Source organism: Fringilla coelebs, assembly GCF_963513975.1.
Source record: "Fringilla coelebs genome assembly, chromosome: 5".
NCBI classification, from domain to species: Eukaryota; Metazoa; Chordata; class Aves; order Passeriformes; family Fringillidae; genus Fringilla; species Fringilla coelebs.
Genome location: NC_140033.1, coordinates 24476161 through 24488627, shown reverse-complemented (window position 1 = coordinate 24488627; position 12467 = coordinate 24476161). Strand labels below are relative to the sequence as shown.

General features: G+C 40.7%; 1 protein-coding gene across 1 annotated transcript in view; it reads left to right on the top strand.

Moving 5' to 3' along the window:
- Positions 1 to 3453: 3453 nt before the first annotated feature.
- The window catches only part of CAPZA2 (capping actin protein of muscle Z-line subunit alpha 2), a gene marked incomplete at its 5' end in the record, with an annotated part of 32245 nt that continues 23231 nt past the window's right edge, over positions 3454 to 12467 (top strand). Inside the window, one exon of the mRNA XM_084206551.1 lies at positions 3454 to 3524. Within this exon, the coding sequence (XP_084062677.1) occupies positions 3486 to 3524 (39 nt within the window). The remainder of the gene's footprint in view (positions 3525 to 12467) is intronic.

Genomic DNA, 12467 nt, shown 5'->3' with positions numbered 1-12467 from the left:
TCCACTGATTCTGCAGCCTGTATTCTTCAGACATAGGGGATCTGATTGTAGGGTTCTCCAAATGTGTTAGTTATCTTTGCTGTCTTAGTATGCTGGCTTCTTAAAAGCCACAGTGTCAGCTATTAAAATGTTGTCTACAGTGGCCAACTTCTTTTCTTTACCTGTCCTTAGACTCCTTGAATGCATTGTTTAATAAGATTTGCAGACTTGCAAAAGGGCTTAATTCAAAATTCTCTGAAGAAAGAATCCTGATTTCCTTCTGAAATGCAAAAGGAAGTAGTCAAGCAAAGAAGATTAATGACTTCTTATAAAAAAATCTTTCATTACAGAAAATCTACAGAATGTAGTACATCCTCCAGGTTAAACAACGAGGCCCCAAATACACGTCTAAGGAGATTGTCCTTTGAGCAGATGCAATAGATAAAATATCAATCACTTGCCTTGATGAAGAAGAATAAAAACATAATTCATTTGTTTTCTGCATTGTTGATCTCAGTGTTTGGGGCCAGTGCAGAAGGACAGAGGTGTGCTGTGCTAACCACTGTGCCCTATCACCTCATGGCCAATCTTCAGGATGGCTTTAGCACAGAAACTGCACTTCTCTCATGCCATACTCTCATGCCCTGCAGGGAGACCTTGCAGTGAGGAGCTCTGTGCTCTCCCTCCCAATGCAACTCAAGGACCAGGACTCTGGCTCTACAGAGTCAATACAGAAAAAAATGACAGAAGCAGTTCAGCAAAATAGCAAGGTACTTGACTTTACTTAATCTGATCAGACGTAGCTCTACTACGTCTGATCAGATTAAGTAAAACTCAGCAGCTGTTGTTTAGAGAGTGGGTGGGTTCTTTTTAGAATTAATTAATTTTTCTCCCACTACATCACTAAACCACATGCTGCTCATCAGACAGATCTGCTAGCCTATGGTGAGCTTCACATAGTGGGACTAGACAGCTGCTAAGACATGAGCCAACTAGCAAGCAACAGGATATTTTGCTGTTCTGTATGTGATTGTAGTGCAAATTAGCCTTTGATCAATATGTAGAGGCAATGACACATGAAAAAATGTGAATTTTATATATGAGATTTATTGTTTGGAAATTGGTTGTATTCAATTTAAAGCAGCAAGCAGAGATATATGACTTCATAGAAGATGTGTTTAAATTCCAAACTAACTCATGTATCACTGCTATATCCAAAATCACTTCTCAATCTTGACAGCCTTAAGCCTCATATCCTGAATTTTTTTCTGCATCTCCAGGATTATTTTCAGTCCTCCTTTAAAATCCCTCTGAAATTTCCATATTCTTCCTGAGAAGACACACAAAGAGTCCAAAATAGTTTAGTCACAAAATATAAAGCCACAAAGTCACATTATTTCCGCATGAATATTCATTTCCCGTTAAGTCCTAAGGTCACAATAAAGTACCTGTGAGGGTACTATTAAGAAGATTCACATCAGTTTCTATGATGACTACAGGGTCCTCCTCTGAATCATTTACTTCATCATGTTAGTTTCAGCAAGCTTCTAAGAAAAATCTGGTGTAAACATGGTAGATCCAACAGACAAATATATTAACTTACAAGAAAACTGTTCACATTTATCTGAGAAGATCTATCTTTTTGAAATATCTTCCTGATAGATATTAAATAAAGCAACACCCATGGCAATATATGGCAATCTCCCCCACCTGGCAAATCCCAAGGTGTGTTAAAAATTAACAGAAGCATTTCACAGACCTCAGGCAGTTTCTCTTAAGACTCCTGGGTGGAAGTTATAGAGTACTATTGCATGACAATGAATGCTGCCCAACGCTGTTCCCTGCTACAGACCATTACCTTTTCTTATTGAGATATAAAATCTACAATACATGCAAAATATTCAAAACCCAGATATCCCTTAGATGCACATTCTCTGTTCTATACTTCACTCTAAATCTAACATTAGCTTTGGTTGTCATTTATCTTGTTCCTCACATAAATACAATACTATCCATTATCTTTATCCTCCATGGCTTCGGGTATTTTAAATCTTTCTTCAGCTGTCCTGAACCAGCCATGTTGTCCAACCTAGACATTAATTATTTTTACTTATTTCCATTTACACGTTTTCATTATTTACTGACTGTCTTTGTGCCATTAGAATACCCACAACTTTTGGCTCGGACTACTTTTTGTCCAACTTCACTTTCCTTCTCTTTCATGTGGCAGTCGTCTTAGAGCATCTAGAGTAACAGCCCTGAAAAATTCTACAGATGCAGGCATATTTTGCTGCACGTTGGCAGCATTTGTGCAGAAATACTCACGCAAGAAAGACAGATGTGGATGAACTCCACAGCATAACAAGATTCTTTGGCTTGAGGCTGGCTACATTCACACCACTAACCATGACTGATGTAGGTGCATCTCAGCACCTGTGATTTTCCCATCAAGGATCAGCTTTTCCTTGTTCATCTTAACTGAGATGAAGTACACTGTGCTGGACATTAAGAAATTGTATTTTTAAATGTTACCAAAGAGTAACCACTAGGTCAGAGGCAAGCCTTGCAAGTCATCATCCCAAATCCCCGTGCAGCTGCAATGTCACATTGCTGGGTGACATTCCTCACAATTTCTTAGTCTGGAGGTAAAAAATTTTCAATCTACTTATTTTTCTCCCACTGATGCCATTCCACGTCCAATCTTCTACAGTCCAAATCACTCCACACATTTCTGTCGCTGATATTAGACCGAGCTTCCTACAACCTCCCCCAGGAGCTGCGGGGCGCCCGGGCCCCAGCGGCGGCACACGGAGCGCCTGCTGCCATGGGGCTGAAAGCGGGACACTGCCCTCCTGCCTGGGGCCGCTCTCTTCTCCCAGGCAACCAGAGACAGGACAAGAGGACACAGCCCTCAGCTGTGCCAGGGCAGGTTTCTTTTGGATGTTGGGAGGAATTTCTTCACTGAGAGGGCGATTAGATATGGAAATGGGCTCCCGGGAGGTGGGAGGGGTCCCGTCCCTGGAGCCGTTTGACAAACTGGATGTGGCACTGATGCCATGGGCTGCTCGTGTTCGTCATAGGTTGGACTCGATGACCTCAGAAGTCTTCTCCAAACTTTGTGAGTTTTACTTCTGGCTACCCACAACTCCAGATGCTGTTCAGACCTTTCGAGGATCCCCCGTTTCCCATTCCCAAGGCGCCCCTCCGCCCCGGGATCCCCCGTTTCCCGTTCCCAAGGCGCCCCTCCGACCCGGGATCCCCCGTTTCCCATTCCCAACGGGCCCCTCCGCCCCGGGATCCCCCGTTTCCCATTCCCAAGGCGCCCCTCCGCCCCGGGATCCCCCGTTTCCCGTTCCCAACGCGCCCCTCCTCCCCGGGATCCCCGCCCACCCTCCGCGCGCGCTCGCGCGCGCACGCGGCACCGCCTCCGCAGGGAGCGCGCGCGGGTCCCGCCCTTCCTGCCGGGAAGGAGGAGCGGGAGGGGGCGGGCGCAGCTGGACGGGAAGATGGCGGACCTGGAGGAGCAGCTGTCCGATGAGGAGAAGGTAGGGATGGATGGATAGGCTGTGCCGAGCCGCGCCGTCCTCCTGTCCTCCGTGCCTCCGAGCCGGCGAGGTTCCTGTTTCGGCGTGGCCGCGCAGCCGGGCCCGGCCGCAGGAGGGGCGGGCGGAGGGTCGGGGTTGAGGCCGGGGCAGGGCCGGCCCGGCCCGGCCGCATCTCCCGCCGCGCCTTGTACGGTGCGGGCCCGGCGGGGGCGGCGCCCGGGGCCCGGCGGGGACGGCGGCCGCTCTGCCGGTCCCCGCGGCCGCCCCCGCCCGGCGTGCGGGGCGCGGGGCCGGCAGGGAGAGGCAGGAGAGACGCGGAAGGGCTTTCCCTTCCCCCACCTCCACTTCCCGTTCCCGAGGCGCCGTGCCCCTGCCCGCCGGCTGCTCCGAAGCACCCGGCCTGCCGTCCCCAGGCAGCCCCGCGGGCTCCGGGAGGAGATGGGATGCATGTGATTTACGGGAGGAAGGAACTGCGGGCATGAGGAAGGCTGTTTTGGTTCCTGCTAGGAGGCAGTAACTGGGGAAGTGTGAGGTCAAGGAGCAGAGGGACTGTGATAGAGATGTACCATGTACTTTTTTTGTGGCAGTTGGAAACTCAAATTTAAGGCAGATTTTTCCAGAAAAGTCTCAGAAGGACCAGGATGTTTGGTGAGACCTCAGTTATCACTGCTCCTTGTCATCCTCTGGGGGATTCAGCTTCACAGCAGCTGCCTGTTTCCAGGCTAGGGTGTGGTGTTTTGTGTACATGGTGCACTGCTTCTGCCTTTATGTAACGCATGCTCTTGCTCATTTTCCCCTTTAAAAACTTATATTCTCATGTCTATGGAAGTTGTGAGATGACTCAAATGTGGAAGGCATCAAAAAATGATGTTTCAAACTTATATGAAGGTAGAAGGATGTCTAAAATATCCAGGTGGTTACAGTAAGACAGATTATCTCTTTGACCCTGTTTTATAAGTAGAGATGCACTGGTATGCTTAGGAGTGCATAGCACCTACATCTTGCTATCCTCTTCCCAAGAGGTTTGAAGACTCTGCCTTCCTCTACTTAAATCACATTCCAAGGCCACCTCTCTGTTGATACAAGTAGTAATGTGATCCAGAAGTATAAGTGGTAATTGTGTTTTTTCTAGCCCCTTATAGAAAATACAAGCAACACTAATCCAGTACATTGTTCCAGAAGGTATGCTGAAAATACTTTTACTATAAGTTATCTTGCCATCAGTGAATGGTTAAGATTGGCAGGGATCCTTGGACATCATATTGTAGAGTCCTCTAGAGCAGGCTGCCCAGTACTCTGTGCAGGTGGCTTTTGGAAATCTCTAGGGATGCAGACTCCACAGCCTCCTTGGACAACCTGTGGCAGTGCTTGGTCACCCTTGTAGTGAAAAAGTGTTTCCTTGTGCTCAGATGGCACCTCCTATATTTCATTTTGTGCCCATTGCTTCTTGTCCTGTCAAATAATAAAAGACAGAATGAGTTTTATCTTGTCTCTGTATGATCTTGGCAGCCCTGCCTGTGCTTTTGTGGTTGATGGAGTTAAGTTCTGAACTATCTTCCACTCACTGATTTAGTTTTTTCTTTTCTCTGAAAATGACTGCAGAGACTCTTCCTGCCTTGGTATAAGTGAATAGAATGAGCACTCATACATTGTAAATTTAAATTGATTTCTCTGTTAGTCCTAGATAAAATTGATTGCTCTGTATAAGTGGAATTTTCCAAGCCTGAGAGTATATTTTATTGGCTAAGAAACCAAAGATGGGTAACACTGCAAACTCGTGGAAAATATACATGTGGCAATATACATGTGATACCTTGAGATTTTATTTCTGATGCATTAAGTTGTGCTGTCATTGTACAATAAAAATGTAATTTCGAGTATTCCATTTGAGCTTAAAAAAAAAAATCAGCTGAATGGCCTTTGACAAACGCACCCTTCTCACTCATCCAGTTGGGACTATAAGTGAATGCAGGAGTAGATGCGAAGAGGCAAACATTGATTTTCATGAGAAATAAATCTGATTGCTCTTTTATATACTTTCTTTCATGATACAGAACTGATAATATTGAAGGCTGATGCAGATGATGGTGGTGATGTAGTTTTTATGGATCATTTCAGTAGAGACATAACTAGAACCCTGAAACTCCTCAAGGAGGAAAGAAGGTGAACCAAATAACAACGTTTTTTGTCTCAGACTTGTAATAATGGTGTATGAGCACAAATAAGTAGGTGATCGAGTGGTGTAATGATAGGGCAAGTTCAGAAAGGTCTTTGATTCATATCTTACTTCATGTTTAGTCAAAAGATTTTAAGTGTTGCAAAGAGAGTAAGCAGTTCCATGTACCTTACTATTGCTGGATTTAAGATGACTGTGTTTAGCTGTAGCATAATTCAAGTTTAAAACCTGCAGTGTTCAGCATAATTGAAACTATAGAAAGGGGCATAATTGGAATAATGGCAAGCCAGATGGTTTCAGTTCAGGTAAATAATCTTTAAAACCAAGGAAGGAGAAGAACCAGAAAGAGCATTTTGATATTCAAGACAGTTTTGAACTCAATCTTGTTCCTCAGATTCCCATTTTTAGAGATTTTTGAAGCCTTGTTTTTCTTTCAATGATGCAATGAGTGTTGCATCATTGCAACAATACAAGGACTATTTGTAGCAAATAAGGTGTGTAAGATTTGTGTGGATCCAAAGATCTGAAGTTGGACCACTGCCAGTGAAAGTTACTGGTTTTAGCATCCAGGAGCAGCGATTTTTCAGTGCTAAAGACAGCTTTTGTGATCCACAGTGTTTTGTAGTTGTGTTATTCTCATAGGTCACTGGAAGTTCAGAAGCTTTTAGGTGTGTTGAATAACATAAGTTTGTTTTTTGATTCAGTTACTTTATTTAAAAATGGGCTGTAAGAGGTGGAAGCCTTGAAGCCCTGAACTCTCAAGCAACAAAGTAATCACTTCTGCACCCTTCCTGTAGATAAAGCATCATTGCTTAACAAGTTTTTAATGCAAAATCTATTCATGTGTGCAGGATATTCGAAGTAGTTTTGTTAAAGTCTAGTAACCATTTGTTGCAGTTCAATTTTATTCCATTTTATCTAGAAATTGTTTTCTTACCTGTAGCTACAAAAAAACCCCTAATAAAATATAAATATTAATACTATATATTCGTATTATGTATTAATATAAATACTAATAAAATATAAAAATATTTTAATTCGCATATTAGGGGAATAGTAAAGGTACAATTTATCTGCATGAGTGTAGGCCATAATTAATGAAAGATACTGATTTTACTGTCAAAGGTGCATTTGCTAATGTAAATACTCATTTACAAACATTGGCACAAATGAAAAACAGCACAAAAACTATTTAAATCATAAAACTAGTGTTCTCTAGTCCATTTTTGGTGACTTGAAGGGACATGTTTTCTGTAGGTTTGCTTGGGGTTTTTTGTTTTTAATGTGAATTTACAAAGCACAGGAGTTAAATAGCTGTGTATGACTTGAGATACAGCCTCAGAAAATCAGGATGCCTTCAGGGAGGAAAGGATAACACATGAAGTTTTTAAATACTAAATTAGCTCTTGCACTCCTTAAAATGCTGAACATTAATAAACATAGGAATTGTCAAACATATTTTTTTTAAAAAGGAACTACACCTCTTTCAGTAAGTTTATATCTCAGTAGTTTCACTTTTTGGAAAGATGGGGTTTAACAGTGTGATTAGAAGAAAACTTCGCTTATAATGAGGAAGTAGTCCCATTTGTGTAAGTGAGCCTGGATGGCTTCCAGGTATTTCCTGGTGCATTGGGTAACTTTGTAACTTCTTAAATTTGTAGATTTTGACACCTAATTTACCTAATAAAGTTAAACTAAACTCTGCAGTGTAGTTTTGTCAGATTAAGAAAAACTCATTTCTTACGTTGGTGCTTTGGAAGGAAAAGTCTGTGCCAGTAAAGTGAATCTCTCCCTGTAATGTTGTCTTTAGAGCATAATACATTTACAGCAGATTGCATTTACATGTGCAAGCCCATCAATGTGAAAGGCTCAGGTACTTTTCTCAGTGCAAATATAAACTTCTTTCCTAAAACTGCTTTGAAAGCATTAGCAGAATTTTTGACAGAAAAAAAATGTTACTTTTCTAATTAACATGTGTTAAAGCAATTCCTGTGCTCTACATCATTCATTTTGAAAGGATTTAGACTTCTGACTTTCAGAATTGTGTCAGGTGAGACTGGAGACTGTAGATGAGTAGGAGCTGCATTTGAATAACCTTTCCTGGGTATAATTGCACTGTAATCTATAAAGTAAACTTTCAGTCTTGCAAGTGTACTTGATAACATTTTGATGAAATTCTTTCATAAGAACAAGGAAGTTAGGAGTGCTTTTCAGACTGACATGTAATTTTGAATATTGGAGCCCTTCCAAGATTTAAGATTTTCATGGCCATGTCAGGATATACTTGAAAATGTGTGTGAAGATAGTATGTTGTCTTGAGTTAGTTTGGGGTTTTTTGACTAAAAATGCATCAATACCATTGAGGTTGAAGGACAGGTCACTTTGAATCATTTTCTTGGGAAACTGTTAAACACTGTCTGAAGAAGTGATCATATACTGTATGTGTAACTGCAAATAATAACTTGCTTTGCTTCTGCAGTCATACTGGCTGGAAGAAGTTTCTGAAGGTAACTCAAATGCTGGTTAGTCAAAATGGGCCAGCTTAGATAAGGTTGCTTAGAGACTTGCCCTTTGAGTTTTGGGTATCTCCAGGAACAGAGACTGTAGTAGCTCTCTGGGTGAGGTATTGCAATGTTTGTTTAAGCCCTCGGTCAGAAACTTATCCTACTTTACAATTGTTGCAACTTGTGTACAGTGCTGCTTGTCTTTTACTGTGTACCTGCATAGTAAGTTACTGTGCAAATCAAAATTGTTTGCCTTTTTGACAAATGAAACTTGAAGTTTGATGATGAATACAAATGAAACCTGTTATAATAAATAAAAGATCAGTGAATTCTAAAACTTCAGGTTATATATTCTTTCCTTAGCTTGAAGAAATTTGGTACCCTTTGGGGATTATGAATTCTACCATGTTAAGGAGTACTGGAGTATTCATAATGCAGTGGCACCTCAGGACCCTTCTTGCAGTCTTTGTACTCTCAAAACTTCTTGCAGAAGCTTGCTACCTAGGAAACCTCAAGGCTCAAGTAGATAAAGAGAAACAAATTGAAGCAAAAATAGAGTAATAGGACAAGTTATTGGCAAATACAGAGATGAAACTGGAGACATTATTTTATGATATAACAGATATGATTTTATTGCCTACCAATACAGTCTTCAACCTACAAGTTCTACTGTGAAATTCTGTTTTTGCTTGGTTTCAATTTTGGAGTCAAAAAAGAAGAGGAAAAGGGTTTTAGCTGCATTTTTTAGCAAACCCATGTATTTTTTACAGGCAGCCCTGTATACTATTCATTTTCAGTTTCTGGGAATGGGATGTAAAGGAGTTGAAAGTGCTCAGTGAGAAACAACAGCAGGTTTTTGAGCGTGCGGCAATTACTTTTTTAATCCTTGAGTAAAAAACTTCTGAAATGTAAAATACTTCAAATACTTTCTTAGCTTGATAGAAGGCATTAAAACCTTGAATAGGTAACTTAGAGAATTGTAAGATGCTGGAATTGGGAGGGGGAGACATGACAGTTAGGGTGGTCCCTTATTCTGTCCATTTCCATAGAGCAAGCTCTGTTACATTCTTTTTCTCTCAGTACTGCTATTGAATCTGGGCTTAGTGTCCTTGGAGTGTCTCATTATAACAAATGATCTCGGTGTAGAAGGAAGAATCACTTTAAAAACTTGGGCTTTGTAGCAGAAGAATACTTTGCAAATATGATCCAAGTGCTTTTTAGCTTACAGTGGATACCACTTTGTAAAGACTGCTGAGAAAGAGAGGCCTCGATGCTGCAACTGAGAATCATGTGTGTTGATGTCCCTGTTACAGAGCATCTTGGGTTTTGATGTGGGAGATGACGCTGTTGGTTTCTTTCTTTGTGAGGTCTTAGTCAGACATTTCTTATACCATTTACTTCTCAAATAAAATTTAGTGCTTTTGCTTTTCATGAAATGTAAAATTTTACTACTTTTTTAGTTTTTAGTGAATGACTTCTGCAAGGAAATAATTTTTTATGCTGCTTATCTGTTGTCTATCTGATCCATCAGCTTAAGTACAGTTGCTCAGCTGCAATTGTGTGTATATATATATATATATAATTAGAAATAGTTATATATAAATATATGCATTATACAATATATACATAAATAGCCATGTATAAATATATATATAATAAAAGGTTTCCAATTTTATATTCCCTACAGAATAACATGGGGGAGATTTATCTTTTATCATGTCTTTTTTTTTTCTGGTTAGTCCTGTGTGTTACTCAAATAACATCCTTTGCTTTCATATTCTTTTTTGCTATCTGTGTCTGATGCAGTGACTTTCAGAAGGCCTGAGTTTGAGTTTGGTTTTTTTTTAATCTTCTTAATATGATGTGATGTGCAAAGTGATTTTAAGATGTAGACTTTTATATTTAGATACCCTTCTGCTGAAAAGTCCTACAGTGAAGCATCCACCACCTTTCAGAGTGGTTATTTTTGTGAAAATAAATCTCATTATTGAAGTCAGGTCATTAGGTAGAAAGAATGCTGCTAATTTATCACATGCTGTGTAAGATTTACTTTTTGCAGCACTATGAAGGGCTGGTTTAATACACAAATACTTGTGTATTAAAAATAATTGAGGAAAACACATGTTCTCCAGATGCAATGTAGCTTTAGGCATTACAATTAAGGAAATGTCTGTTCAGTCAAGGCCATAGGTATGGAATGTGCCCCTCCTTTCCTGTGCCACAGAACCACATTTTTACAGGGTTTTTTCCTTAGCTCTTCTAGAAGCAGAAGTGAATTGGATACTGCAGAGAATTTTCAGTTGAGCTTGGTAGGAAGGCAGTTGCAGTGCTACATTTATATTCATTCCCTCTCTACCAGAGCCACTGCCTTTGTTCCATGTTTGTGTGAGATGATGGGTGTTTTCGGATGCTGTTTTGCTGTTTGAAGCTATACCAGTGGGTATGGTGAGGTTTCATGAGATGCTGTGAAGGCAGTTTGCTGCTGACATGGGGTAATTCCTTTCTCACATTTTTGTTCTTGGAGCTTGTCCAGCTGTTTGAAGGCTTTTTTGCCTCACTAAACTGTCAGTAGCAGGAAGCAATAATAATTATTTAAAGCTCTTTTTTAGCTATATTCATTGTTATCGTCTTTCCACCTTCTAACGCTATTCTTTAGCTAAATCAATTTGCTTGTCTGAATGCTCACAGAAATAGATGAGCACTGATGATTCATAGGAGTTTGTAAAAATACTGGTGTAACATCCTGGGAAGTATCTAACCTAAAGATTTAATGAACAATTGGAGCCCAGTACTACCAAATATCTAGCTATCCAAAGGGGAAGCTAGTTACATTTTCTTTAAACACTGATGGGTTTACAAAGTCAAAAACTATGTTGACGTTTGGATACAGCATCAAGCATTGTATCCTCCAAGTATTTGAACCTTAGACTGTGTTCCTTTATGTGTAATACATGTCAATGCAAAATTCATTTTGAGTGGTAGATGTCAAAGCAGTTTTGCTTTATAAGGAACAACAAAGGTGCATATTGAAAAATAATGGTACAGCTCAAGCTGAACTTAAATCACAAGTTTGATTCAATCTCAGAACTAAATAAAACTAGATGTTATTATGTCCAGTGTCACTCCAGTGCGTACAAACTGTATCCCTTATTTTGAGTGTGACCTACAGATCTTGAGAGAATTCAAACTTGCTTCATTTAACTGATGGCTGTGTTAATATTGATGTGACTATGAGCTAATTGTGAGAAAACCCTGTAGCTACCTGTAAATACTTAAGTGAGTCATGACAAGCCATTTGTTTAGTTGCAGACAGGTTTTTAACAAGAACTACACAGAAGGCATGACTGAGAACAGAGCTCTCTAGTCTCTACTGTTCCTGGAGCTCCCTTCTGGATGTGATATCTCATCATCTTTTTTTTTTGCCAAACACAGGTTTCTGTGAGTAGGAGATTTATTGTGTGTTATAAGATAACAAGGGTACCCTCAGGAATCCAGAACATATAAATGCATAATGTACAATGCTTTGAGCCTGCTGTAACAGTGATAAAAGTAACTTTGGAAAGCTCTTTTTATTCCCCTGTGATTAGCAACAAAGTTGTCTTTGAGTGAAAATGATTGTGGGAATCTTTTGCACACCCTCTCTTTTCCCCCTCTCCCAAATTTTCATGCAATTTCTTAGGTAAAAAGGGCTTGTAGTATCTATTTCACTATTTCATTTTTATTGCTGTTGTGCAGTGAACTTTAACCTGTTAGGACTGTAGAGGAAGGGGTGGGTCTCCCTGCTGCAAAGATTTCACAGCTGAATTTCTGAATTTGAAATCAGAAATGTATAGGAAAGAGTAAGGCTGAGTATATGGTTTCACAGTATCCTGCTTATCAGCATGTTTTTTCTGTGCAGCATGGATGTTGATTGAAGGAGTGAGCTGTCAGGGTGCCTGCCTAGCAAACAAAACTGTGAAATAACTGTCTTTCAGTCGAGTTAAAAGGGGAAAAGAAAAATGGAAGAGGGAGAGTTGTAATGTGTCTGCTACTGTTAAAAGATGCACTTCAGCAGAGTCCGAGGAGCGAGCTGCCTTGGCGGAGCTGACAGTGGCACTGCGGAGCCCTGCAGTGGGAGCACATTCATTCTCCTTGACCATATATAGGCACAGACAGCGCACAGGGTCGGGCTTCTCCAACCAGTGTCTCTTCTCATGTGGCAGGAACAGGAAGAGTGAGCTCGGGGCGCTTGAAGCCGCTATGTATAACTTCTTAAAAATTAAA